General features: G+C 41.2%; 2 protein-coding genes and 1 long non-coding RNA gene across 5 annotated transcripts in view; 1 reads left to right on the forward strand and 2 right to left on the reverse strand.

Annotated features, from left to right (window-relative positions):
* The window catches only part of LOC105481107 (catenin alpha like 1), a 72,525-nt gene extending 66,479 nt beyond the window's left edge, over nt 1–6,046 (reverse strand). The window contains exon 1 of one of the 2 annotated variants that reach the window (XR_011612777.1): nt 5,836–6,046. Coding sequence is in view for 1 of the 2 variants with exons in the window: in XM_071078117.1 (XP_070934218.1) it covers nt 5,836–5,976 (141 nt within the window). In the remaining variant the exon portion in view is untranslated. The remainder of the gene's footprint in view (nt 1–5,835) is intronic. The other variant, XM_071078117.1, reaches the window with a different exon arrangement.
* On the forward strand, nt 4,846–25,479 carry LOC139358191 (uncharacterized). Its single transcript, XR_011612778.1, has 3 exons — nt 4,846–5,238; nt 16,108–16,213; nt 25,345–25,479. It is a non-coding gene; the product is annotated as an uncharacterized lncRNA (long non-coding RNA).
* LOC105481049 (transmembrane protein 245) overlaps nt 11,530–26,179 on the reverse strand; it is a 102,399-nt gene continuing 87,749 nt past the window's right edge. The window contains exon 18 of one of the 2 annotated variants that reach the window (XM_011740297.3): nt 11,530–12,517. The gene's annotated coding sequence lies outside the window, so the exon portion shown is untranslated. Of the gene's footprint in view, nt 12,518–25,162; nt 25,460–26,179 lie in introns of those variants that run through there. The other variant, XM_071078116.1, reaches the window with a different exon arrangement.

The raw sequence follows: 26,179 nt of genomic DNA on the forward strand, positions 1-26,179 counted from the left end.
ATTTATGTACACATACTACTGTTAAAAGACATTTGGGAAGTCCAGTTTGGGGCCATCAGAAGTAAAAATGCTACCCACATTCCAACCCATTTTTCTTTTCTTTTCTTTTTTTTTTTTTGAGATACAGTCTCACTGTGTTGCCCAGGCTGGAGTGCAGTGGCATGATCTCAGCTCGCTGCAACCTCAGACTCCCAGGTTCAAGCGATTCTCCTGCCCCAGCCTCCCAAGTAGCTGGGATTACAGGCATGCGCCACCACACGCGGCTAATTTTTGTATTTTTAGTAGAGACAGGGTTTCACCATGTTGGCCAGGCTGGTCTCGAACTCCTGACCTCAGGTGATCCACCCACCTCAGCCTCCCAAAGTGCTGGGATTACAGGCGTGAGCCACCACTCCCGGCCCCAATCCATTTTTCTAATAGGCGTGCAGGGGTTTCTCTAGGGGTACTGACTTAGGAGTTGAATTGAATTGCTGGGCCACAGGTAATGCCCACCTTCAATTATAATAGATTACACCAAATCATTTTCAATATGGTTGTAACAAGGATATTCCTACCATGTCCACATCCCTCACCAACACTTAATTTCACTGTGGATTTTTTTAGCTTGTAGTTCATTGATTTCTAATGAAGTTGAACATCTTTTAGCTGTTCTAACAAAGGGTGTCAAGAAGTGCAAAACACCAACGCATATCCCAGCAGTTAAGGGCATGGACATCATTCTGCCTGGGTTTGAATTCTGGCTCTGCCATGTGACCACGTGGCAAGTTATATAACCTTTCTGCGACTCTGTGTTCTCACCTGTGAAAATGGAAATAGTAATTGTACCCATTAGCCGGGCGTGGTGGCTCACACCTGTAATCCCAGCACTTTGGGAGGGCAAGGCTGGTGGATCTCCTGAGGTCAGGAGTTCAAGACCAGCCTGGCCAACATGGTGAAACCCCATCTCTACAAAAATACAAACAAACAAAAAAAATTAGCCGGGCTTGATGCAGGGTGCCTGGATGGCAAAGCAAGTCCATCCACCTTGTTTCTCTTCTGCCTAATCTTGGCCCTTTGTGCTTTCATATAAACTTCAGAATTACTTTTATCAAGTTCTACTGAAAAATCTTGCTGAAATTTTCATGGAAATTGCATTAAATTGATCAATAGGGATAACTGATATGTCTATAATATGTCAACCTAGGCTCGAACACAGTACGCTTCTCCCATTTATTTAGATCTTTTATCTGTTTCCTCTTCTGTGAAATTATTTTTTAACTGATTTTTAATGGCTAATCTTTTTATTTTTATTCATTGGAGTATTTTATTTATTCTAGGTACTACAAATCATTTGTTGGTTATTTGTGTTGGAATCATATTCTCCCACTTAACGACTTATTTCATTTTGATGAACAGAGGTTCATGCAGTGTTGTGATCACAGCTCACAGCAGGCTTAACCTCCCCAGCTCAAGCAATCCTCCCACCTCAGCCTCCAGAGTAGCTGGGACCACAGGTGCACACCATCACACCCAGCTAATTTTTTGTATATTTTGCAGAAACTGGGTTTTACTATGTTGCCCAGGCTGGTCTCAAAATCCTGGACTCAAGGGATCCACCCACCTCAGCCTCCCAAAGTGCTGGGATTACAGATGTGAGCCACTGCGCCTGGCCTAGGTTCTTCATTTTAAAGAGGTCAAATTTATCCATTTTTTTTCTTAAGGTTTGTACTCGAGGTATACTAACGAATCCTTTCCCAGCATAAGGTAATGAAGATATTGCCCATCCCAGCTACACGGGAGGCTGAGGCAGGAGAATGGCGTAAACCTGGGAGGCGGAGCTTGCAGTGAGCTGAGATCCGGCCACTGCACTCCAGCCCAGGCAACAGAGCAAGACTCCGTCTCAAAAAAAAAAAAAAAAAAAAAAAAAAAAAAAAAAGATATTGCCCTATTTTTTTTTCCTAAAAGTGTTGTGAGCTTTTCCTTTCACATTGTCTTTAATCCATCTGAAATTGATGTTTTTACTGGTATAAGACAGAGATCCAATTTCATATATTTCTATTTAGATATCCAATTGTCCCAGCTTAATTTTTTTTAAGTTCTTCCTTTCCCCACCGACCAGCAATGCCAATTGTCATTTACCAAGTTTCCATATATGTGTGGATCTGTTCTAGGGTTTTCTATTCTGTTTCATAGGTCTACGTTTTTCAGCCCTGTTCTGATACCCATATTGTCTTAATTACTATAGTTTTATAATGAGTCTTGAAATCTGGCAAAGCAAGTCCATCCACCTTGTTTCTCTTCTGCCTAATCTTGGCCCTTTGTGCTTTCATATAAACTTCAGAATTACTTTTATCAAGTTCTGCTGAAAAATCTTGCTGAAATTTTCATGGAAATTGCATTAAATTGATCAAAAGGGATAATTGATATGTCTATAATACGTCAACCTAGGTTCGAACACAGTACTCTTCTCCCATTTATTTAGAACCATGTTGGCTTTCAGAAAAATTTTTAAATTTTCTCCATGAAGTTTGACCACTTTTGCTATGTATGTATAGAGAAAGATCTCTATCTCTGTATATATATAGCAAAAGTGATATATTCTTAGGAAGCTCATATTTTGCTGTTATTGTTAATATAACTGGATTTTTTAATAATTACTTTTTCTATGTATTTTTTATTATTTTTAAATTATTTTTTAAAGATAGGGTCCTTGTTGGCCAGGCTGGAGCACAGTGGCATGATCATAGCTAACTGCAGCCCTGCGCTGCTGGGCTCAAGCCATCCTCCCATTTTTTAGCCTCCTGAATAGCTGAGACTAGAGTAGCTGGGATTACAGGCAGCAGCCAGAGCGCCTGTGCCTTGTTTGTTATCAACGTAGAAAAATGCAATTGATTTTAGTGTCCTACATTCAGTGAACTTGCCAACACTCCTAATTTTTATAATTTACTTGTAGACTCTTTTGAGTTTTCTATGTAGGTTATTATATCACATTGAGATTTTTGGTTTTTCCTTTCCTATATTTATTCCTTTTATTTCTTCTCCTTGTCTTATTACACTGGCTAGAATTTCCAGTGCAGTGTTGAATAGAATCTGTGATAGCAGGCATATCACTCTGGTTTCTGGCTTTAAAGGAAATGTTTATTTTAAATTTGACTGTGGCTATGATGTTAACTAAAAGTTTTCTGTAGATACTCTATCAGGTTAAGGACATTTTTTCCTAATACTAGTTTCCTAAGTGCTTCTTATCATTATTAGAAGTTGAATTTAGTTGAATGCTTTTTCTGCATCATTGTTATGAAAATATATCTTTTCTAATTTGTGAATGCAAAAAAACTGTACACATTTTTCTAATATTGATATAATCTTGCATTCTTAGAATAAGGCCAGTAACCCAGGACTTTTCACTTGGCAAGTCAGAAGAAGCTAGATGATACCAGAATAGAAACTATCTACGTTAAACTGTATAGTGCCAGTCCTACTTGTTTACCTCAAAACCCTGCCTCCTCCATGACATTGCTGCTGACTCATTCATGCCTTCTCTGAGCCTTTAGAATATGTACCATTGATGATGTTCATTTGACATTTTGCATGTGCTCTTCTATACATGACCTATCTACGAACTAGAATATAAGCCCCTCAAAAAACAGCAACAAATAAGCACACAATAAATGCATGCTTAAAATGCTTAAAATATCCTTGTGGATGAGAAGGTGAAACATGAGTTGGGTAATAATACAGCATTCTCAGAGAATGAGATTTTTGGACATATGAGTTTTCTGGAGAACTGCTGTTTTAATCGCCTAACACTGAAACTTTAAAATCATTCTAAATTGTACTTCCCTGCTTTGTTAACCGAGTATTCTGGCCATGCTTAATACACTTCTTGATTTTAACTTTTTCTTGTTAAGGACAGCCAATTATGAAGAATATCAGTTATGGTGTTGTGGTAGAGACGTAGCTGTAGATACACAATGTGTGGGATGCAAAACCTCAGCTGTGACCCTGAACAAGGCTTTAACAGGGGGAAAAAAAAAAAAAAAAAAAGGCAGGCATTCTTCCCCTTTGGCATTGACCTCTAACAGCAGTGATTTATACTTTTCTTCCTCTGCTTTCCTACTCTTCGCTGGCTTCTTTTACCCCAGAATTACACAATGCAGAACTGTAAGACTGATACATTTTTAGCAGTGATACTGTGAAAAGTTGCCATTTCTCCAGATTATGACTTTCTAGCTTGTTTTTCCACTGTGTACTATCTTTTTCTAAGGACCTCATTACTGCTTCTAATCTCTAGAGAGGACACAGCATACGGTGTAGCAAAGAGAACCGTCTGGAGTCAGGGTACCTGGATTCAAATCCCAGTTTGGCACTTATTGAAAGCCCTAATGACACATTATTTAACCTCACTATTCCTCAGTTTCCTCGCCCGAACCACGAGAATATATACCTACCTCACATGATTGTTATGAAAATTAATTAGAATGAGAATTAATGCCTCTTAAAACTGCTCCAATATTTCTCATTTTGGTTGTGTTTGTGCTAGTGGAGATGGGGAGGAGGGGTGGATCTGACATTACTGAGGGATCCCAGCGCCCCTTCCCACTGGTCAGAGCCTCTATGAGACACAGGAAAAGAGGGGGAGAGTGTCAGGTATATTCATCACTGCTGTGTTAGCCATGCGAAGGTGAAGAAAATAGGGATGTTTATTTAACCAGCATAACAGGAATCCAGTGACATGTGTGACTGCTGTTTTCAAATATTTGCAGGGCTGGGCTGGAGAAGAGATAATAGCATTGAGAATTCTATGCAACAGCTACAGGCTCCCCTTCACTGAACATGTTTAAGCAAGGTACTGGCGGCCAGGTGTTAAGGATGCTACAAGAAAGAATTTTTAAAGTTGGATAATCTTTAAGATTTCTTCTATCTCTAAAATCTTGGTAATCCTAGTGTGAGTCACGAAGCGGTTACAACCTAGATGTGAGTCACACATCGCCAACGCGCTCCCGAAGGCACAGAATTCACTCCCCACAGTGGTTGGCATCCTACCACAGACCTAAGTGAGGAATTCTAGCCCTGAAGCTGCATATAACCCAGCTCGGAGAAACAAAAACTTTCCTAAAACTCAGGGCGTCGGTTAGCTGATTGGCAAATACAGTAACGCACACATCCCAAACGGGACTGGGCAAAACGGTGTGCATCTGGATTAACTGTCGGACAGTCTCCACGTCACTTTTCCACGAGGCCAGACAGAAGCGGGCAGAAGTGAGCAGCAGCAAGTTCAGGGGAAGGGGCAGGGTGGCTGGGATGAATGGGAGCTCGGCGAACTGACCCACAGCGGGGTGGGACAAAGGATCGGGGAGCGCATGCTAGGCGGGGAGGCCGGGAGGAATATCCCAGGCGGAGGAGCCGGGCTCGGGACCGGGCTGCGAACTGGTGACAGAGTCGGTTAACGAGGAGAGCCCTAAGTGCCAGAGGGGGCCCCGCGGGGGTCCTCTCTCCCTCTGGAGCTGGGCTCGACCACTAGCCCCGCGGAGGGCGGCTCGCCCGGCCGGGGGCCCCTGGGAGCCGCAGACCCGAGGCAGGTACTGGCGGTAAAGGCCCGGGCCGGCACCCGCGCCCCGCAGCCTCCCCTGCTGCCGAGTCCACTCAACCCTGCCGCCGGAGTTTAGACTGTCCAGTCTCTCGCCGCCCGGGCCGAGGACCGTCCCGGAGCCCCACACAGGCGGTCGGACAACAAAGCCGCAGTGCGGGCGCGGAAAGTGGGGCAGCGACTGCCTCTCGTCCGGTCGTGCGAGCGGCGGCCGCCATCGCGGGCCGCGGTGGGAGGGAGAAGAGGGGCAGCGCCGGGCGCCACTTTACCTGAGAAACCAGCGGGAGCAGCGTCTGCTCCACCGAGCGAGTTTTGATCTCCAGTCCCGAGTCGAGGGCAAAGCCCAAAGGGCCGGAGCCGTAGACTGCTCCGGCGCCGCCAACGCCGGCGGGTCCGGGAGAGGCGGCCATGGCCCTCGGGCTATCCCGCAGCCGGGACTCCGCGCCACCGCTAGCCCGCCGCCAGTCAGTCCACCGCCCGCGGCGGTGGCGACAGGACACCCGCGCCGCCCGAGGCCCCGCCCCCAACCCTGCGTCCCCGCCGCCGTCCCCGTATGGCCCCACCCCCGCAGTACAGCCTAGGGTGGGCTCCCTGCAGCCCCGCCCCCTAAGCCAGGTCCCGCCCCCGCACAGCCCCGCCCCTATCTCGTCTCAGACCCCTTCCAAGGGTTCCAGGCACCATCTCGCCAGGGTGGCGAGGAGACTTAAGCAACAGACTGAGAAGCATGAAAAAATGTTTTGTCAACTACCATATCTGCCAGTGAGAACCTATCAGAGTAAAAAAGAATCTGAGGCTTGCCAGTCCACTCGGACACCTTGGCCTGGATCATTTCTTCTTCCATAAGACCAGATTGATGAGCTGGGTAACATCAACCTGAGGCATCAGAAAGCTCTTTCCCAAGCACCGCTGAAAGGTGCTTCACGGTGCTTCAACCTGTCGCTTCAGCTTCATCCACCTACCAGTGCTGCGCAGATGTCTTTGATATTGAAGATAGCCAAGCTTCAGCTTCTTTTTCTTCATTCAAAAAGGACAGGTCCTTAAACCAACTTTTTCTTCCAATTCTTACTTCTCAGCCAACCATCTCACCACTTCCTTACCTATCACCAGGCCACCTTCCCCTGTGCACTGAGGGCCCTTGACCTCTATAAGGCACCCAGTGTCCACTCCCCAGACACACCTTCCCTTATGAAGTTGACAGTATTTCATAAGAATTCAGTGTACAAAATGGTGCCGGAGGAAATGGCAAGACAGAAGGCCTAAGGATGGATTCATGGAAGTTTGGCTTCACAAAAGATCAAGTTTTTCAACACACAGGAGATTAAGTTTACCACCTGATTCATTCAACACTAGTAATTTTATTTCAAAATATAAATATTTCACATTAACAAAGAAGTTACATCAGTAGGTTGTCAAAGCAAGTTAAAGCTAAGAAACAGCATTTGTGTGAGAACAGAGAGTATTTACTGTATTCGAATATTCTTTTTTACTTTTGAATTGCCTCCTTCGCCTGAGAACCCGGGGATGATATATTTTCAAAGAGTCATGTAAGCCAATTACAACTCTATATCAAATCTTAGTTCAAAATTAAATTGCACTGGAAATACACTTCAGTTACCTAAATAAGTGGCACTGCAAAGGGTTTTCTTTGGGATGGCTACAATGAGAGTGACATCTGCTGGGTCTCTGCAATAAAAAAGAAATGGTATTTGATAATAAGCCAAAATGATCGGGATTTGCTTCCATACTTTTCACTGTTAAATAAAAACCTAGCAAAAAGCTAGTAAGAAACCAGGTGTCTAGTAAAGAACTCTGGACTTGGAGTCAGAAGTTCTGCAACTAAATTCTGGCTCCATCATTTTGTGGTATAAACTTAGGGGAATATCACCAAAAACTTTTCAGAGCCTCCAGAGCCCCCCCAACTTTACAACAAGGATAGTACTGTCTCACAGGGCTGTTACAAAAGGTGTCTGAAAACTATAAAGTGCCATACAAAAGCATTATTAAAATGTAGTATCAATATATCACCACTGTATTTGCACATTAGTTAATCCTTGAAAAACCTGCAAAATTAAACACAAATACTGATTTTACACACCATAGGTGGAAAAGAATCTCTATACCTTAAGTATAGCTCTAAACAGCAAATATGCTTGCTTTCTAGACTTCAAGATTTATTACACACTACATGGTACCACAGTAATAGATCTGTCATTCAGTATTTCCATTAGGGATGTCTTCTCAAACAGCTGTAAACTTGATCAAGGGCCATGTTTCCCAAAGGACCCTGTAGTCCTTTGAGATGCTCTGAGGAATAAAGAAGGGGAGTGCAGTCTAAGGTCAAACAGTGTTTGTCCCCTCTTATAAATTCACAATGTGTAATAGCATGTTCAAAACTCTTAGAAGTCCTACAGACAGGAAACAAACTCAGCATTCCTTCATTTTAATTGACCATGCAATCCCCCACCCCCAACACACACATACTTTTTTCTCTTACATCTATTAACATCTCTTGGAACTACTGCTATAAGGAATACATTTTGCCAAAAGCTGCTTGACCATGAAGAAAAGGAAAGAGAGGTAGAACAACGGACAGAAAAAAAAAAACTCTATTCTACTCTGAATTCTGTTACTAACTGGCTGTATGTGTATGTCAGACAAGTCACTTAAACCTATAAACTTGTGTCTTTCTCTAGAAAGTGACAGGACTACCTAATTTTAGAAGTCCCATTCTAGCACAGAATTTCTGACTCTAGCAGACAGAACAACTTGATTTATAATTCTCTTGAACTATCAAAAATAACCAGTGGCTGCAGATAGCATGTGTGTTTTTTTGCAGGTTCCCAATAATCAGTAAGTTAATAAAATGAATATATTTTGATGGCAGAATGTTGAAAGACAAGAAACTAATAAAAAGTACTCGTTTTTAGCTGGAACTAGCATTTGGAAGTAATGCTAGCCAGAGGCAATTTCCACTGTGAAATGCACATTCAAAGTCCTAGTGTAATATTCTTGTAAGGGTCTTAGGAGGCCCCTCTGAGGAAACTGCAAGGTCAGGGTTAGAGTATGAGAAGTCCTAAAGGTTTTTGTTTTTGGGTTTTTTTTTCCTATAAACCCTGAGGTTGAAAGCTCTGGATAGCTCACCTAAATTACTTTCCTCTAATCTAACCCCTCACAGCCTGAATTTCTGAGTATTTCTTGCCCAGTAGTGACACATTCCTGAGGCACTCATATAACCCAAATGGAAACTACAGGGCCTAGGAAATCCGGATAGGTCACAATGAGTTCATGTGAAGATCAAGGTGAGCCAGAAGATCTCCTCTGCAAGCCATTTAATAGCCCTTTAACTGTAATAAGCAGCTCAAAGGCTACAGAGTTTGTTTACTTACAGGGTCTCCATCTAACATGTTGGATTTCTTCCCACTGTCATGGGTCAACCCACACTAGTCTCAGAAGTCAAGGGAAAGCTCTGCCAGCTAAGCACTTCTTATCAAAGAGGGTGTGAAGAAACCTTGCAATTTTAACAATAACTAAGACCAGCACGTACGGTGGTCTTACAGAGATCACTTGCAGGAACCGACATTGATAGGAACACTTCAGAACTCAAACAGCACTCACATATCATGGAATTTATGCTGAAAATCCTATGCCTTCTTCTCTCTCAGAAAAGAGAGGAGCATACCTGTGTGGAGAGCTTGTATTTTCTCCCTTCCCATCCATTCGGTTTACAACTGAATAGCGAATGTGAACTTGAAACTAATCTTTAATAAATCTATAAAATGCAAGATATTATGACCAATTTCTGTACTCAGTTTTTACTGAAGTGACTTCTACTTCATCAATGTACCGTCTGTTTCCGAAGAAACTTCCTCTTTCTGGGTCAAATTCTGACTGAGATTGTAAAGGCAGGTTATCTTTGAGACTTGAGCTTAAAACTCCTACCTTTTCATACCACTTGATCTCTGTTGCCCTGTTCAAATTCTGTAAACTTTCCTCATTGCATCTGAGGAATCGTGCTGGGATGCTTCTTTCTGGTTTGGAGGGTTCCAAGAAGACCTACCCAGCTGGCGGACCTTCCTAGTCCTTCTGCTGTTGCTGTAGCAATGGGGCAGTTCAAGTTTCCTGATCATGGCTGTGAAGCACTCTGGGGCACCTCTGCTCCTGGTATTTCAGGGTGATATTACATCACTGCTGCTAATTTTGGTAGCTCTAAACTATTATCTTAAAGACCTCTAAGAACCTTATATTTATGCTAATAATTATCCCAGCAAGAAACATTAGCTCTAGTTTTTTGCAATATCACTTTATACAGCTAAAATCACTTTGTATATGTATAGTAACTCATTGTATATATTTGTCTCTGATGAATATGTACTAATTACAGCTATACACTAACCAGTGCATAATGAACAAAAATCAATGATTTTTTAGCCTTTTAATGCAAAAAAATTAAATTTTATATTACTTATTATCTGGCTAAGAGCAAGAGGCTTTTTTTTTTTTTGAGACGGAGTCTTGCTCTGTCGCCTAGGCTGGGGTGCAGTGGCCGGATCTCAGCTCACTGCAAGCTCCGCCTCCCGTGTTTACACCATTCTCCTGCCTTAGCCTCCCGAGTAGCTGGGACTACAGGCGCCCGCCACCTCGCCCGGCTAGTTATTTTGTATTTTTTAGTAGAGACAGGGTTTCACCGTGTTAGCCAGGATGGTCTCGATCTCCTGACCTCGTGATCCGCCCGTCTCGGCCTCCCAAAGTGCTGGGATTACAGGCTTGAGCCACCACGCCCGGCCAAGAGGCCTTCTTATGAGTGATCTCCATCACGCTGTACAGTGCCTGGCATGGAGCCTAGAGTTTAGCAAACTCTCAAGAAATGTTTTAGTGAATGAATGAATGATTGACTAAAGAAGAGCATGAGTTACTTAGTGACCAAATCTAATACTCAGTGAAATAGCTGATTATAATCGCTAAAGCATTCATAATAGAAATAAAGAGATCTGTATGCAGCCTACTCCATACAAACAGAAGATCTCATGGTGGCCTTTTCTAAATAACATTTTTCTTCAGCAGTGTACGAATAAATTTAAGCTGATCATAATTATCAGTAACTTCTTAGGGAGATGTTTTAGGACAAATTATTAATATTTCTACCTTTAAATACTTTCCAAAAAGGAAATCTTCAACACTTAAGAACTACCCCCACTTTTTTTTTTCCTTGGGACAGTGTCTCACTCTCTCAGCCAGGCTGGAGTGCAGTGGTGCCATCTTGGCTCACTGCAGCCTCAACCTCCTGGGCTCAGGTGATCCTCATACATCAGCCTCCTGAGTAGCTCGGACTATAGGCACACTACCATGCCCAGGTAATTTTTTTTATTTTTTGTAGAGATGGGGTTTTGCCATGTTGCCTAGGCTGATCTCAAACCCCTAGGCTCAAGCAATCCACCCACCTCGGCCTTCCAAAGTGCTGGGATTACAGATGTGAGCCACCATCTACAGCCTGGCAGAGAACCCTGTTCTTTTTCACATTCTCCTGGGAGCAGAGGATAGGCCTGATGACTGTTTTAAACAGTAGAAAGGGTTCAGCTAAGAACTACAGTCCACTCTCAGCCCTGTCATATACTATAGGACAAGTCTTCATTCACAACAAATGGATAGCAACACCTGTCTCGTAACACTGGGAAAACTGCATACAGTATTTAGAAGGAACACTAGTACAGCAGAATCTGCAGACAACGGAGTCAAAGATCTGAGGCCAAATCCTACTAAACTTTACAACTTTGAGTTGGTCACTTTTCTGAACTTTAGCTTCTCCATCAGTGTAAAACTGATGTAAAATAATATAAAGCTATATGAAAGCTGATGTGATGTACTTGTGAAATAGTATGTGCAAAAGGACTTTGTAAAAATGTAAAGCACTATGCTGGTTATTGTGATATCTGAGATATTTTTAAAGTTGCAATTCAATTCAACAAGCATTCATTTAGAGTCATGTGCAAGGCACTGTGCTAAAAGATGGGAAAATACTACATAAATATAAAATTCTGCTGAAAACTAACTTATTGGCAGAGTTCCAAATAATGAAACGGATACATTTAACAAATCAAAGTATTGCTACACCTGAGATTTTTCACTTCAAACACTTGGAAGGAGAAAACCTAACAACAGCATGAATTTTATCATACTGTTACCATTCATAGCAGCTTAATAAGTATTTCACTTCAACGTGGTCAGCCAAGTTTTATAATTTGGCAATAGTGTAAAGGAGCGTTAAGAGAAAAGGAAGAGGAGGAAGAGCTTCAATCTTTGTATCTTCCAAGGATACAACACAAAACTGAACATCAAATAAGCCACCCCACCCTTATACTTATGATTTATTCTTTCTTAAAGAACGTATAATACATTGTGGGAGAAGCGTAGAAGATTCATTTTTCCTGCTCACTCAACTACACACTCAAAAGTGAAAGCCCTCTTCCTTGAAAAGTGACTGTCTTAGAAAAGTTTAACAACAGATTTCTTAAACCAGGAAAAAATTACACCATATATTCTTTTAACAGCAGGTAGTTTAGAGTTCTTAAAATAACTTTATAAATATATAATATAGTAATATAGATAACCAAAGTGGAAAAATTTCAAGCCAGGGTACCAGTGTATAAAATGAAACTTTTCAAGCCATCTTAACAACAGTTAAGTGAGCAAACTACCAATTCTGAACTCTCAAGCTGTGTTTTAAAATACAAAGCATCCCGCAGCAAGTTCTCTCTTGTCCAGGCATTCTGTATGTAAGGCCAGGAGGTTTCTGCTTCTTTCCTGGGTTCTGCTTGCTAGGCACAGCTGAAAGGGCAGAAGGCCACAGCTGAGCTTAACTTACTGTCAAATTTGAACTTCCTAGAAAAATCACTGCAGAGGAAACCATATCAACCTACTGAAGATTTCAGATCTTCAGAAATGTCACGGAAAGTCCTAAAAGAAAAAAAGACGGAATGATCAGTTGATTACCATAAAACAGTATCCTAGTTTTACAATCTTTTGGAGCCCTAATAAGATTATACAGTCACTATTTTTTCTTAAGATTTTCATTGAGTATTGTTTCAAAGTCTGCTAGTTGTTGCTCTTTCTTTATCAACAAGAACTCCATTTTTTTGCTGGATCCATTGTCCAAAGGACTATTTCCCTTGAAACTACACATGACCATGTGACTATACTTTGGTCAATGAGATTTAAGTAGACGTGCAACTTCTGGGCAGTTCCTTAAAAGAGAAGAGCAATCTTCTTCAGCTCTTCCACCTTGTTACTGGCTCCAAGTGGATATGATGATTGATGTTAAAGAGAAAAAACACTAAGAGATCAAAGATGAAATGCTAAGTGGATACATTTTATTACAAAATAGAAATTGTAATCTAACAGAGTCCAAGCTCTAAGGGATGTGGTTCAGTGCAGGAAAAATGGGGTAGGTCTTTCAATCAAGTGACCTTGTACTTCTACTGTTTCTGACACACATTAAACAAGCTAAGCAAACAATGTTATTGGCAGGTAATATCTGGGCTGGATGATGGTGGCTGAGCACCATGCCTGGCTGCTGCATACATGAAATGTCTACCTCAGGACTGTAGTAGCTAGCTTGCTTTTGCTACATAATTTACATGTCTGAGCTGGGATAAATCACCTGGTTAAATTCACATCTATGCTGGCAGCCAAATGGCCAGGTCAGAATTTATCAATGAACATAAGCTCAAGCATCCATATAAGACAAAAAGGCCTCGCACCAAGGCTGACAGTATATCAGGATGAAGAGAGGCTGGGACCAGATGTTTATGCAACAGTCATTCAAGCCCTGGATGGCCTACCTTCTTTTACACAAGCAAGAAATAAACTACTAGGTTAAGTCACTGTTACTTTGAGTCTTGTTGATGATGGGTTTTTTGTTTAGTTTTTGGTTATGTACAGCCTAAACTACCTTAAGTGATACAGATATAAAGCACAGTCTATTACCATCCTTTCAGATAGAAGTTATATTGCTGCTCCTTTACAGTAAGTCCACATATTAGAAATACAGAAAAATATTTGCCTTTACAGTTTGTTTTTGTTTTTTTGTTTTGTTTTTTTGAGACAAGGTCTCACTCTGCTGCCCAGGCTGGAGTGTACTGGTGCTATCTCGGCTCACTGCAACCTCTGCCTCTGGGCTCAAGCCATCCTCCCACCTCAGCCTCTTGAGTAGCTGGGACTACAGGGAACATGACACCACACCTGGCTAATTTTTGTACTTTTTTGTATAGACAGGGTTTCACCATGTTGCCCAGGCTGGTCTTGAACTCCTGAGCTCAAGTGATCTACCCACCTTGGCCTCCCAAAGTGCTAGGATTACAGACATGAGCCATCATGTCTGGCCCCAAATAATTTTAATATTATAATAAAAGTTATATTAATTATATAATATAAAGTTATATAATTTATATTAAATTTATAATTATGTAAATGATGTTAAAAGTTATATTACTTTGCAATATCACTATATTTTTTCTTTATACACACATACACATATACTATGTTGTTTCTTCATAGATAGATAGATAGATAGATAGATAGATAGATAGATAGATAGAGAGATAGATAGATAAAAACACTTGTTTTTTAAAGACAGGGTTTCACTCCGTCACCCAGGTTGGAGTGCAGTGGTGTGATCACAGCTCCTGGGCTCAAGAAGCTTTGGGCTCAAGTGATCATCTCACCTCAGCCTCCCAGGTAGCTGAGACTGAGCTATGCCTAATTTTTTTTTTTCAAATTTTTTAGTAGAGATAGGGTTTCTCTATGTCACCCAGGCTGATCTCAGACTCCTAGTTTCAAGTAACTCCACCTCAGCTTCCCCCAAAGTTCTAGGATTACAGGTGTGAGCCACCGTGCCTGGCAGATTTTTTAAATCATAGTCAAATAAAGCTAAGTTTATTTCATACTAATAACTCTTGGTTATTGTCAACAAATTACTCAACTTTTTCATTAGAAATAGAGCTAAAGGCCAGGCATGGTGGCTCACACCTGTAATCCTAGCACTTTAAGAGGCTGAGGTAGAACTGCTTGAGCCAGGAGCTCAAGACCAGCCTGGGCAACAGTGAGACATCTCTACAAAAAAAAAAAATTTAAAAATTAGCCAGGCATAGTGGCACATGCCTACAGTCCCATCCACTTGGGAGGCTAAGGTGGGAGGATCACCTGAGCCCAAGAGGTTGAAGCTGCAGTGAGTCTAGGTCATGCCACTCCAGTCCACCCTGGGCAACAAAATGAGACCCTGCACCACCACCACCATCCCCCACAAAAAAAAAAGAAGGAAGGGAGGGAGGGAGGGAGGGAAGAAGGAATAAAATGAAGTACAATATAAAGTAAGTGTTCCATAAACTTAAGAAACAGCTCACAGTAGTAGAAACTAAAGATAACAAAAAGCTTTCATTAGGTACAATCACCTAAAAACTTACAAAACAAACAATCTGAACTTCAAATGTAATTCCACAATCATGCCCCCTCCCTTACTCCTTTTCTCTCCTGACTCTCAATTCATACAAATATTTAGGAGGCCCACAGGCAAGGCAGAGTTCAATTAAAGACTAACCTTGCAGCACTCAATGAGGAAAATACTTCAGTGTTAAGAGGGGAACAGGTAAAATGTCACAGAAAAGAAATTACCTTCAAGGATGTTCACTTATCTCAAGGCTCTTTCAAGGATGGTGCCCTAAGCCTCTGGATCTCTGAAGCACACCTCTACTAGCACAGCTCTACTTTGAAAAACTGTGAGTCTCCTGGCTATGGATCCTGAGGCTTTGAGAGGGTTTATGTGTGACAAGAATACACCAACCATTTTTAAAGATGCTGGCTGATCTAATAATTGAAATGAATTTTCTTTTCTTAAAGATTTTTATGTTCTGAAAACAAGTCCGAAAGTGAAGATTTGTATACACACATGTATGTTTATATGCATTAATATCTATTTATCTATCTATCTATAACCAGTGTTTCTCAATCTTGACATTGTTCTACATTATAAGATGTTGTGTAGCATCCCCAGCCTCTATCCAACTAGAATGACAATCAAAATGACTCCAGACATGAGAAAATGTCTGGGGAGAAAAAAAATCACCTTCACACTCCTGTCAGCACTATAGCTCTAGATAGCTATTTTTCAGTCTCACCCAAGTTTGTGTTTTTACATTTGTCTACAGGCCAAGCTGGCTGCTGTCTCAGACAATATGAATTTCAGGTAGCACTTAATTCTGAAAAGCCCTGGAAAATCTTTGCAAGCAATAGTCAAAAACTGGCTAATACTACAAAGCATTTTCTAGTACCCAACGGGGTTCTCTGACATCTTTTCAAATTTCTCAGATACCTACAATTTTATATCTATTAACTATTCATTTCCTCTAAATTATGAATGAAGATTTCTGCCTCAGGGCAAAGACACATTAAATAAGATTAAGGCTGTGGTTAGTCTAGTCACTGCTCTCTGTTGACAAGTAAGCTTAGCTGTAACCTTGAAATTCCTACCTACTATTAAATTTTGTCTCCAGGCCAAGAAAGCCTCCAAAACGACTCAGGAAAACAAAGAAAACCAACAACTTGAAGCAAGCTTAGAAATCAGTTACTAAGAGTCTTTCATCTCAATGTTCTCTCTAGGTATGTAGGGTATTAGGGTGATGGAGCGGGAGGTGTGTGTGTGTATAGAACCCTACTGAAGTAACACTGATCTTGAACAAATCTCTATCTCCAGGAAAACAGTATCTATAGTCTAGAGATGCAGAAATTATTTGGTTTTTGGCTTATTACAGAGGCACAGCTCTAACTAATAAGCAAAGTTCACAAAACTATAACTCTCTGCGTTAAAAATAAACACTGCATTGATACTATTTTCTGAAAATGTTTTAACATCCTACCTAAACCATTTAAATACAGTATTCTTTCACAAATTCTAAGGATTATTATGCTGCAAGGAATCATGGTTATAGAATTTCTCATCTAAGAATAAGCAATGCAGAACGGGACCACAGGTAACTGGGGGACTACAGGACTGTTAACATTTTACACCTCCTTTCAGAGCAACAGGGATTGTGCAGTGTAGTCTCTCACTATTCCTTGCTCTTTGAAAATATTTTGGGATCTGCTTACCTCAAAGTTTCAATGAGATCTTTACAAATTCATTTCACCCCCTACCCTCTTCCCTCCATGTAAATGTTTAAATCTTTTATGATTTAACAACGGAAGACTTGTTGACTTCCAGCTTCCTAGACGTGCAGAATAAGTTATGGATGCCTGAAAGTTATAACTGACTAATTTAACTTACTTAGCTGGCTCCCCAGCACTGACTGTATATTTCCTACACCAGTGCCAGCATACAATCCTGTGACAGACCACATGCAACCACTATTATACATATCCCCTCCCTTCCAACAAATTTGGAATAAAGTTCTAAGGCTAGGGTTTACTATGTCCCATCCTCTTTTATCAGCCTCAAGGTTGTATTGAAAAATCCTTTTTATCTAATCTGCTTTTGGTTTCACTAATTCACAACTTCACTAAATCTTCATCTAGCACTTTCTATGCACCAAACACCACGTTACGAATAGCAAAACAGTGGTCAAGTTAGATATAGCTCCCACTTTCAAAAAGTTTACCAACTGATGGGAAAAAACAATGAATTAAACACACATCTATAAAACATGTATTAAGTTTCAACAGAAGTATAAGATACCACAGGGACACAACAAGGACTTCTTACCTAGTTCAGTTTCAGTAATATTTCTCACAAAAAGGGTACTTTGTATGACCATGATATTGGACTTGGCTGGGAGGGAAGTGGTATTCTTTACAGAGGGGACAACACTGCAAAGATGACACTGCCTTCTGGTAACTAAAACAAGTTTAATAAGGTTGAAAAATGAAATGCAAGGCACACAGCACAGAGATGAATCTGGAGAAGTGGACAGAAAAAAGGCATGAGAAGAGAAGTCTGACAGGACAAATTAATATGTCAGCTTTATCTTGAAGGCCACGGGAAGCCACTGTGGGAATTTTAAGCAGCAGCAGAGTAGAATATTTATGTTTCAGAAACATCAGAGAGAGGGTGCTATGAAGAACAGACTAGAGGGGGGCCAAACTCGAGGCAGGCACCAGTAAAGAGGCTGCTGAAGCAATCCTGGCAGTGGGTCACACCGCTGGGAGTAAAGAGGATGAACAGATTCAGGAAATTTTCAAGTAACAGAAAGTAAATCAAATGTATTCCCTTTCTAACCCCAGTTTACTCTCTTTTCTCAATCTTCTAAAGTGGAATGACAGACAGCAAGTGCACCCCAACTGAAATTCTTAGGGTTAGCGTAAAGATCTGCAGAAGTGGGGATGGTTTATGGCGCGTATCTTTATGCCTCACTTTACAGAGACCCAGAGATGGGGTTTCACCACGTTGCTCAGGCTGGTCTTGAACTCCTGGACTCAAACGATCGCCTGCCTTGGGCTACCAAAGTGCTGGGATTACAGGCATAAGCCATTATGCCCAGCAGATACTCATTTTTGATTATACTTTGGGTATTTAGTTATGAAAGATATAAACCTCAGATTAAGAAAGCGAGTACAAAAACAGCCACAAGTTACTAAATCTTCCCTAGAGAAACATAAAGCTGAGTTCCTAAAGGACCACATTCCAGTTGTCACCTTCAACACTGTCAAGGTGTAACAGAGGGCAAAGGAAAACTATAATATGGAGAATAGCATCCCCCAAAGACTTCCTGGGATATACTCCTTACAGGATTTTCTGGGCTTTAATATTCACAGACTGCTGCTCAATTTTTAGTAGAAGTGAAAGAAGTCTATCAAAGCAAGTCTGATTATCCTGTCCAAAAATCAAGAAAGTATGCATGATTACAGGGATGTTTTTGCCTTTCCCTACCATCCCATCTCCCTAAACAAGCCCACTATTAATAGAGAACAAAGGAAGTGAAAGGTTCTGATTATTCAGTAGAGGCCAAAATAGTTGGCAGCCCAAAGCTGTGCTGTATCCACTACATTCTCACTATCAACAGTGAGCAGCAGAGAAGGTCTTCCTTCCTACAATCTTTCCTTAGGAGAATGGGCATTCATCTGTGTGAAGATAGTAGTCCAACAAGTTTTTTTGCGGTATGGAATTAAGAGGTATGTCTGTTTAATAAAATGCAACCGTCTATCCTGTATTGTCACACTGTAACAATATACAAATTCCTAGAAAAAGCCAAGCCCTTTCAGAGCTCATGCTTCTGTAGCTACTATTCCCTCACAACCCATTCATTTCTTCCACTAGGAATTGAGCATTCTGAGTACAAAATACTGTTGACAGAGGTTGACATCAGTAATTAAAACAGACTTGGCCCTGGCAGTAACAGCAACTATAGTCAAGTTGGGATGGGGGAGAGAGAAAAATAATCAAGTATATAAATGAAAACTGTACTCCAAAAAAAATAAGTACAAGGTACAAACTATAAACACATTAAACTGGCAAGGAGGCCATAACCTAATCTTGGGGGTAGGAAACGCTTCTCTGAGGAACTGACATTCGAACTGAGATCTGAATAGTTAGGAGTTCCTTAAGAAGGAAAGATGGGGGGATTATCCAGATGAAGGATTATCCACATAGAGAAACCAGCAAGCACAAAGGCCCAGAGTTTCAATGGCACCTAGTGTATCTGAGGCCTGATGGAAAGCCAGTGTGGCTGCACCACGGACAGCAAAGGCCATGAAAGAAAAAAAAAAGAACTAAGAGGCAAAAGCAACAAATACTAAGAAGGTGGAAAGCGGGTGGGACTGCTATGATCTGGCATATGTGATAGAGTTTGGCTGTCTGTCCCATGCAAATCTCATGTTAAAATGTGATCCCTAATGTTGAAGGTGAGGCCTAGTGGGAGGTGTCTGCGCCATGGGAGCAGATCCCTCATTAATGGCTTGGTGCCCTCCCCCCAATAAAGATAAATGAGTTTTTGCTCTATTCCTTCAGGTAAAAGCAGTTTGTTTAGAACAGCCTGTCATCTCTCTTGCTTCCTCTCTCTCCGTGTGACACACCTGCTTCCCCTTTGCCTTCCACCATGACTGGAAGTTTCCTGGGGCCTCACCAGAAGCAGGTGCTGGCAGTATACTTCTTGTACAGTCTGAAGAGCCATGAGCCAAAATAAACTTATTTTCTTTAAATTTTCTAGCCTCAGGAATTCCTTTATAGCAATGAAAAACAGACTAACACAAGACCCTAAAAAGCTGAATCTTAAACCAGTAGTGAGAAAGGCCAGGAAACATTTTGATTTATTCGGAGAAATCCCCCAGGCTTAGGAACTGGTGACATCAAGTAACTCTGGAAGTAGAGTCGGAGGTGGGGGAAAACACAGGACTGCTCTACAGTTTCCTTAAAGAGCAGTAAGACAACACCCTCTGATAGCCTCACCCCACCTCCCACCCAGCCAAGCAGCTGACTCCACCCTCTCCCCTCCTTGGCAGAAAACTAGAGGTTTTTCCCCTCCGGAGGTAAAAAAAAAAAAAAAAAAGTCTCTGAACTAGTGCACAACAGGCAGAAATGAGAGTGGGCATCCATCCCAACACTGGGAGATTAAGTGGATGTTTACATCTTGAAGGCCGTCCAGACCCTTTCCTCCTCCTGGCTCCCGGGAGGCTGGCAGCCAGGCTTTTAGTCTCTAGCCAGATTAGAAGCTCTTTCTTTGAGGACTACACGAGCCCAAAAAGGGGACCAAAATCACTGACATTAAGGGCTGGACAAAGCAGTGGCCCTGCCACATTATATTATGGTAACACATATCATAATCCACCACAGCTTCTGAGTCTCTTTTCTTTTTGGGACAGAGTCTCGCTCTGTCACCCAGGCTGGAGTACAGTGGCACAATCTCGGCTCACTGCAACCTCTGGTTCCCAGATTCAAATGATTCTCCTGCCTCAGCTTCCCGAGTAGTGGGGACTACAGGTGCATGCCACCATGCCTGACTAATTTTGTATTTTTAGTATAGACGGGGTTTCACCATGTTGGCCAGGCTGGTCTTGAACTCCTGACCTCAGGTGACTCACCCACTGCGGCCTCCCGAAGTGCTGGGATTACAGGCGTGAGCCACTGCGCCCGGCCATATCTCATTCTTAACATGAGCCAACAGCCAAACATCTTCAATACCCGATATTGTGGTTCTGTTAATACAGGTTAGTGTCCCTTATCTGAAATGCTTGGGAACAGAAGTGATTCACATCTTTTTTGCATTTGGGAATATTTACATTATACTAACCCCAAATCCAAGAATCCAAAATCAAAAATGCTGGCCGAGTGCAGTGGCTCATGCCTGTAATCCCAGCACTTTGGGAGGTTAAGGAGGGCAGATCACCTGAGGTCAGGAGTTGGAGACCAGCCTGGACAACATGGCGAAACCCTGTTTCTACTAAAAATACAAAAATTAGCCAGGCGTTGCGGCATGCACCTGTAAGTCCCCGCTACTCAGGAAGCTGAGGCAGGAGAATCATTTGAATCTGGGAGGCAGAGGTTGCAGTGAGCCGAGATCGTGCCACTGCACTCCAGCCTGGGTGACAGAGTGAGACTCTGTCTCAAAAAAAAAAAAAAAAAAAAATACAAAATGCTCCAACAAACACTTCCTTTGAGTATCATGTTGGCATTCAAAAAGTTTCTGATTCTGTAGAGTTTCCAACTTGGGATTTGGGATGCTCAACATGTATGGCAAAGGTGGATGGATTTTATAGATGTCATAAATGTCCCTCATTAGCTGACTTAAAAAAGAGAAATTATGCTGGGTGGGCTAGGTCTAATCAGGTGAGCTCTTCTTTTAAAAAGTCTAGGGGTCAGAGACTGAAGTTAGAAAAATACTCTCCTGCTGGCCTTAAAGAAGCAAAAACCCAGATTATCAGCTGCCTATGAAGAGAGGCAGCCTCTAGGAGCCATGAGTCTCAGTTACACAACTACAAAGAAATGAATTATGCCAACAACAGGACCGCTTGAAAGAGGACTCCAATCCACAGATGAAACCCCAACTGTGACTGCAGATTGTCAGGTCCTAAGCAGAGGAACCAACCAAGTTTTGCTTGAACTCCTGACCCATAGAAGCTGTGTCGTAAATGTATAGTAAGCTGCTAAACGTGTAATTTGTTACATGTCATACAAAACATAAACCTCTAGGCTAAAAAGGCACATTTTATTCTAAGGAAATAACACCTCAATAAAGGAGACTGAAAAACATGTGCAAGTAGAAATGGAAAGTGCTATAGTAAAGCTACAAGATAAAGTTGAAGAAATCACCCAGAAAATGGAGCCAAAAAGACACAAGTGAAAAAAGAAAGTATTTAAAATGTGAAATGCCCAGTCCATGAGGGTCAAGGTCAAAATAAAATAAATTTCTGAAAGAAGAAAAGGAAATAATGAAACAACTCAAGAAAAATGTCAGAACACCAGAACATAAGTTTTCACTTTTAAAGGTCTTAGCAAGTGCCCATCAGGACAAAAAACACAGATAAACAAAAAGATCTTATATGTCTTCAAACAGTTAAATTAACAAGAATCAAGAATAAAAATTGCTTGACTTTTAACAACAATCCTAGAAGCTAGAAAACAATGAATAAAGAAATGTTAAAGAAAAAATGTCAAGCATAGAATTCTCTACATAGGAAAGCTATCGGATTAAGTATGACATTAGGAAAAGCTTTTTCAGACATGCATCGTCCCTCAAAATTTACCTCCTATGCATATTTTCCTGAAAATCTACAAGACGATGTGCTCCACCAAAAAGGAATAAATCAAGAAAGAAAATTATATAGGATATAAGAAATAAGGATTCCAACGCAAGGGAGAGTTGAGGGAATACCCAAGGTGATAGCTGAACAGCAAGCCAAAAGGACAGCACTCCAATGGGGCAGACCAAGATACTCAGTAGAGTCTTGTTCAGAAGACCAACTATGCCTGGTGCAACTGAACATACCAAGTGGAGAGGCGAGTGCCTGGTGCGGAGCTTGAGATGGGATTAGTTATAAGTACATGGAAAGCAAAGCAAATAAAAACCAGTATCTTTACTAACTCAAGAGAAAGCAAAAGTCGTAGGGGTAAAGAAATATTAGAATATATGACAAGGCTCAAATATGAATATAATTTAAAGTCATAATAATGTAAAACCTGAATACTGATCTAACCAGTATCACAGTTTGTTCCAGGGGAATGGGTAGTGAAAGCTAACTTCTAACCTTCCAAGTGGGAAGTTATTAGATGATGCCTATACATGACCAAATCAGAAATAAGCATGTCATTTCAAGATATGGAGGTAAATACCAAAATAATTAGGGTCAAAAAGTGGTTCCTCTTAGAAAAAGGAAGAGGGAGAAGGCAAAGCCCTTATTTTTCACTGAGTTTTGTAGAAATTTGACTCTTTAAACTACGTGCATGAGTAACTTTGAAAGACAAAGGCTATATACATGGGTCCTCACATTATCTTTTTCTACTCCGCCATACCACATAAGCATTTTGTACTTTTAGAAAGAGAGAGGGTTAAAAAGGTTTATTACCTCTAAAAGAATTCATTTAAGTTGCTTTTGTTTCGCCTTAAAAACTAACTCTTGCTTTAGTAACTTGAAATCATTAAGTTTTACTCAAAATAACAGCAAAATATTGATCAATTCTCTTTTTTCTTTGTGTTTGGCAAGCCCATGGAACACAGCCTCAAGTTAGCAAGTGCATTCTGTTGCTTTTGAGCACACTGGCATCTCAGGTACCTGAGCACTTGTCTTTTTTTTTTTTTTTTTTTTTTTGAGACGGAGTCTAGCTCTGTTGCCCAAGCTGGAGTGCAGTGGCCGGATCTCAGCTCACTGCAAGCCCCGCCTCCCGGGTTCACGCCATTCTCCTGCCTCAGCCTCCCGAGTAGCTGGGACTACAGGCGCCCGCCACCTCGCCCGGCTAATTTTTTTTTTTTTTGTATTTTAGTAGAGACGGGGTTTCACCGTGTTAGCCAGGATGGTCTCGATCTCCTGAACTCATGATCCGCCCGTCTCGGCCTCCCAAAGTGCTGGGATTACAGGCTTGAGCCACCGCGCCCGGCCCTGAGCACTTGTCTTTAAGAGGCAAAGGCAGAAAAGGATATCATAGTGTCACCACTACCAAATTGGGAAGGCCCTTATCAAAATCACCGAGGCATCTCTCCTTTTATTCTTTTGGAAAAACTGATTTTCCCCTGCCATCAAGTAAGGATCATGCATTGGCTAAAATGGCCCCCTAACCGGCTCTAACTCAGAGACTGTACTGCATTTGTCCCGAGTTAAAGGACCACGTCTCTTTTCACAAAATATAACACTGAAAACAAAATTAAACAGAATCATATGTTGTTAAAGAATTTTACATAAAAGCATAAAATATTTTCATTAAATGCATTGTCAGAAACAACTTGTCAATGACTCCTTGATTATACAAGAATATCCAGTGGCAGGAAAACTAGTGTTTTCCAATTGCAGATAACAAGGTAAATGCATATAGTTTATGGAAAGTTAAAAATCTTCTACTTTTTATTCTGAGACTGTCCTTCTTACTTTTTTGTTGTTAAAATGTAATTTCTGGCACACGACATAGAAAACTGTTTTTAAGTATCCACCTAAACTTAAAACCAGATGTATAACCAGACATTCCACTTTTAGGTATATGTCCAACTACAGTAAGTACTATGCGCATGTCCACCAAAAGACATGTACAAAAACGTTCATGGCAAAATAAGAATTTTTTTTTAAAAAGAAAGTATAGCAACTTGAATTGTAACAGACATAAACTGCAAACTACCCAAATATCTATTAGTCCTACAATGATTAAATGTGACTGCAATATATTCATGTAATGGAAGATTAGACAACAATGAAAGAATGACCCATGAACAAAGTAAAACATCCAACAACATGGATGAATCACACAGAGACACACTGTTGAGCAAAGAGGGCTGACTATATGAGTATGTACCTACCATATGATTTCTTTTACATGAAGTTCAGAAACAGGCAAAACTGCCGGGCGCGGTGGCTCACGCCTGTAATCCCAGCACTTTGGGAGGCCGAGGCGGGCGGATCACAAGGTCAGGAGATCGAGACCACGGTGAAACCCCGTCTCTACTAAAAATACAAAAAATTAGCCGGGCGCGGTTGTGGGCGCCTGTAGTCCCAGCTACTCGGGAGGCTGAGGCAGGAGAATGGCGTGAACCCGGGAGGCGGAGCTTGCAGTGAGCCGAGATCGCGCCACTGCACTCCAGCCTGGGCGACAGAGCGAGACTCCATCTCAAAAAAAAAAAAAAAAAAAAAAAAAAGAAACAGGCAAAACTAATGAAAAGTGACTACAGTTAGAATATCAGCAGGCAGTGGGGTCTGAGAGGAGGCAGGGAGAAGCCTCCTAGAATAACAAAAATATTCTATATCTTGATATGGGTAGTGGTTACATGGGTGTGAGTATATGGAAAAATCAACCTGTCTATTTAGAGGTATATGTGGCTACTTAGATGTACATCCTCATCATATATAAATTATACCTAAAGAAATTTAAGAAAATTATAAGACAATTGGGAAAATTTTTCAAACATTATAATTTATTTTATGAAATGCTGGTGACAGCAGATAACAGCAATTGTTATTTTCATATTTGTACTTACAAAATAACACGTTGCAACTCTATATTGGCGTCCCAAATAATTTTTTCCCAACTTTGTATTTTAAAAATGTATAAACCTACACAAAATTGAAATGCTGGTACAATTAACAACCATATGTCCTTCATCTAGATTCACCAGTTGTTAATATTTTGCTACAGCCACTTCCTCTCTCCCTCTGTTTTGGCTGAACTGCTTGCAAATAAGTGGCAGACATCATGACCGGTCATCTTTAAAGGACATTCTTCTACAGAACAAAAGTGTCACTGGTTATGACTGGCTATCATTGTATCACTGGTTATCGAAGTATCATTATTAAACTGGTTAAACCAAATTTAACATTGATATATTATTTAACATATGGTCCACGTTCAAATTTCCCCAATTGTTTCAGAAATATTCTTTTTAGATTCCTCCCATCCCCAATCCAGAAATCTATCCCAGACTCATGCCATGCATTTGGTTGTCCTATTTCTTTTCCTTTTTTTTTCTTTTCCTTTGAGACAGAGTCTCACTCTGTTGCCCAGGCTGGAATCCAATGGCATGATCTCGGCTCACTGCAACCTCCGCCTCCCAGGTTCAAGCGATTCTCCTGCCTCAGCCTCCCGAGTAGCTGGGATTACGGGTGCCTGCCACCACATCTGGCTAATTTTTTGGGTATTTTTAGTAGAGATGGGGTTTTACCATGTTGGCCAGGCTGCTCTCAAACTCCTGACCTCAGGTTATTTGCCCACCTCAGCCTCCCAAAATGCTGGGATTAGCGGTGTGAGCCACTGCATCTGGCCTGGTTGTCCTATTTCTTGAGTCTCTTTCAATCTGGTATACCATGTTCCACATGGTATTAAATTTTTTAACTTTATTTTTGGCTTTTCATGACATTAACAATTCTCAAACAATATAGGTTTTTTTTTTCTTTGAGTCTACAGACTCTCATTCTGTTGCCCAGGCTGGAGTCCAGTGGCACAAT

This window comes from Macaca nemestrina, chromosome 14, assembly GCF_043159975.1.
Source record: "Macaca nemestrina isolate mMacNem1 chromosome 14, mMacNem.hap1, whole genome shotgun sequence".
Taxonomy (NCBI): Eukaryota; Metazoa; Chordata; class Mammalia; order Primates; family Cercopithecidae; genus Macaca; species Macaca nemestrina.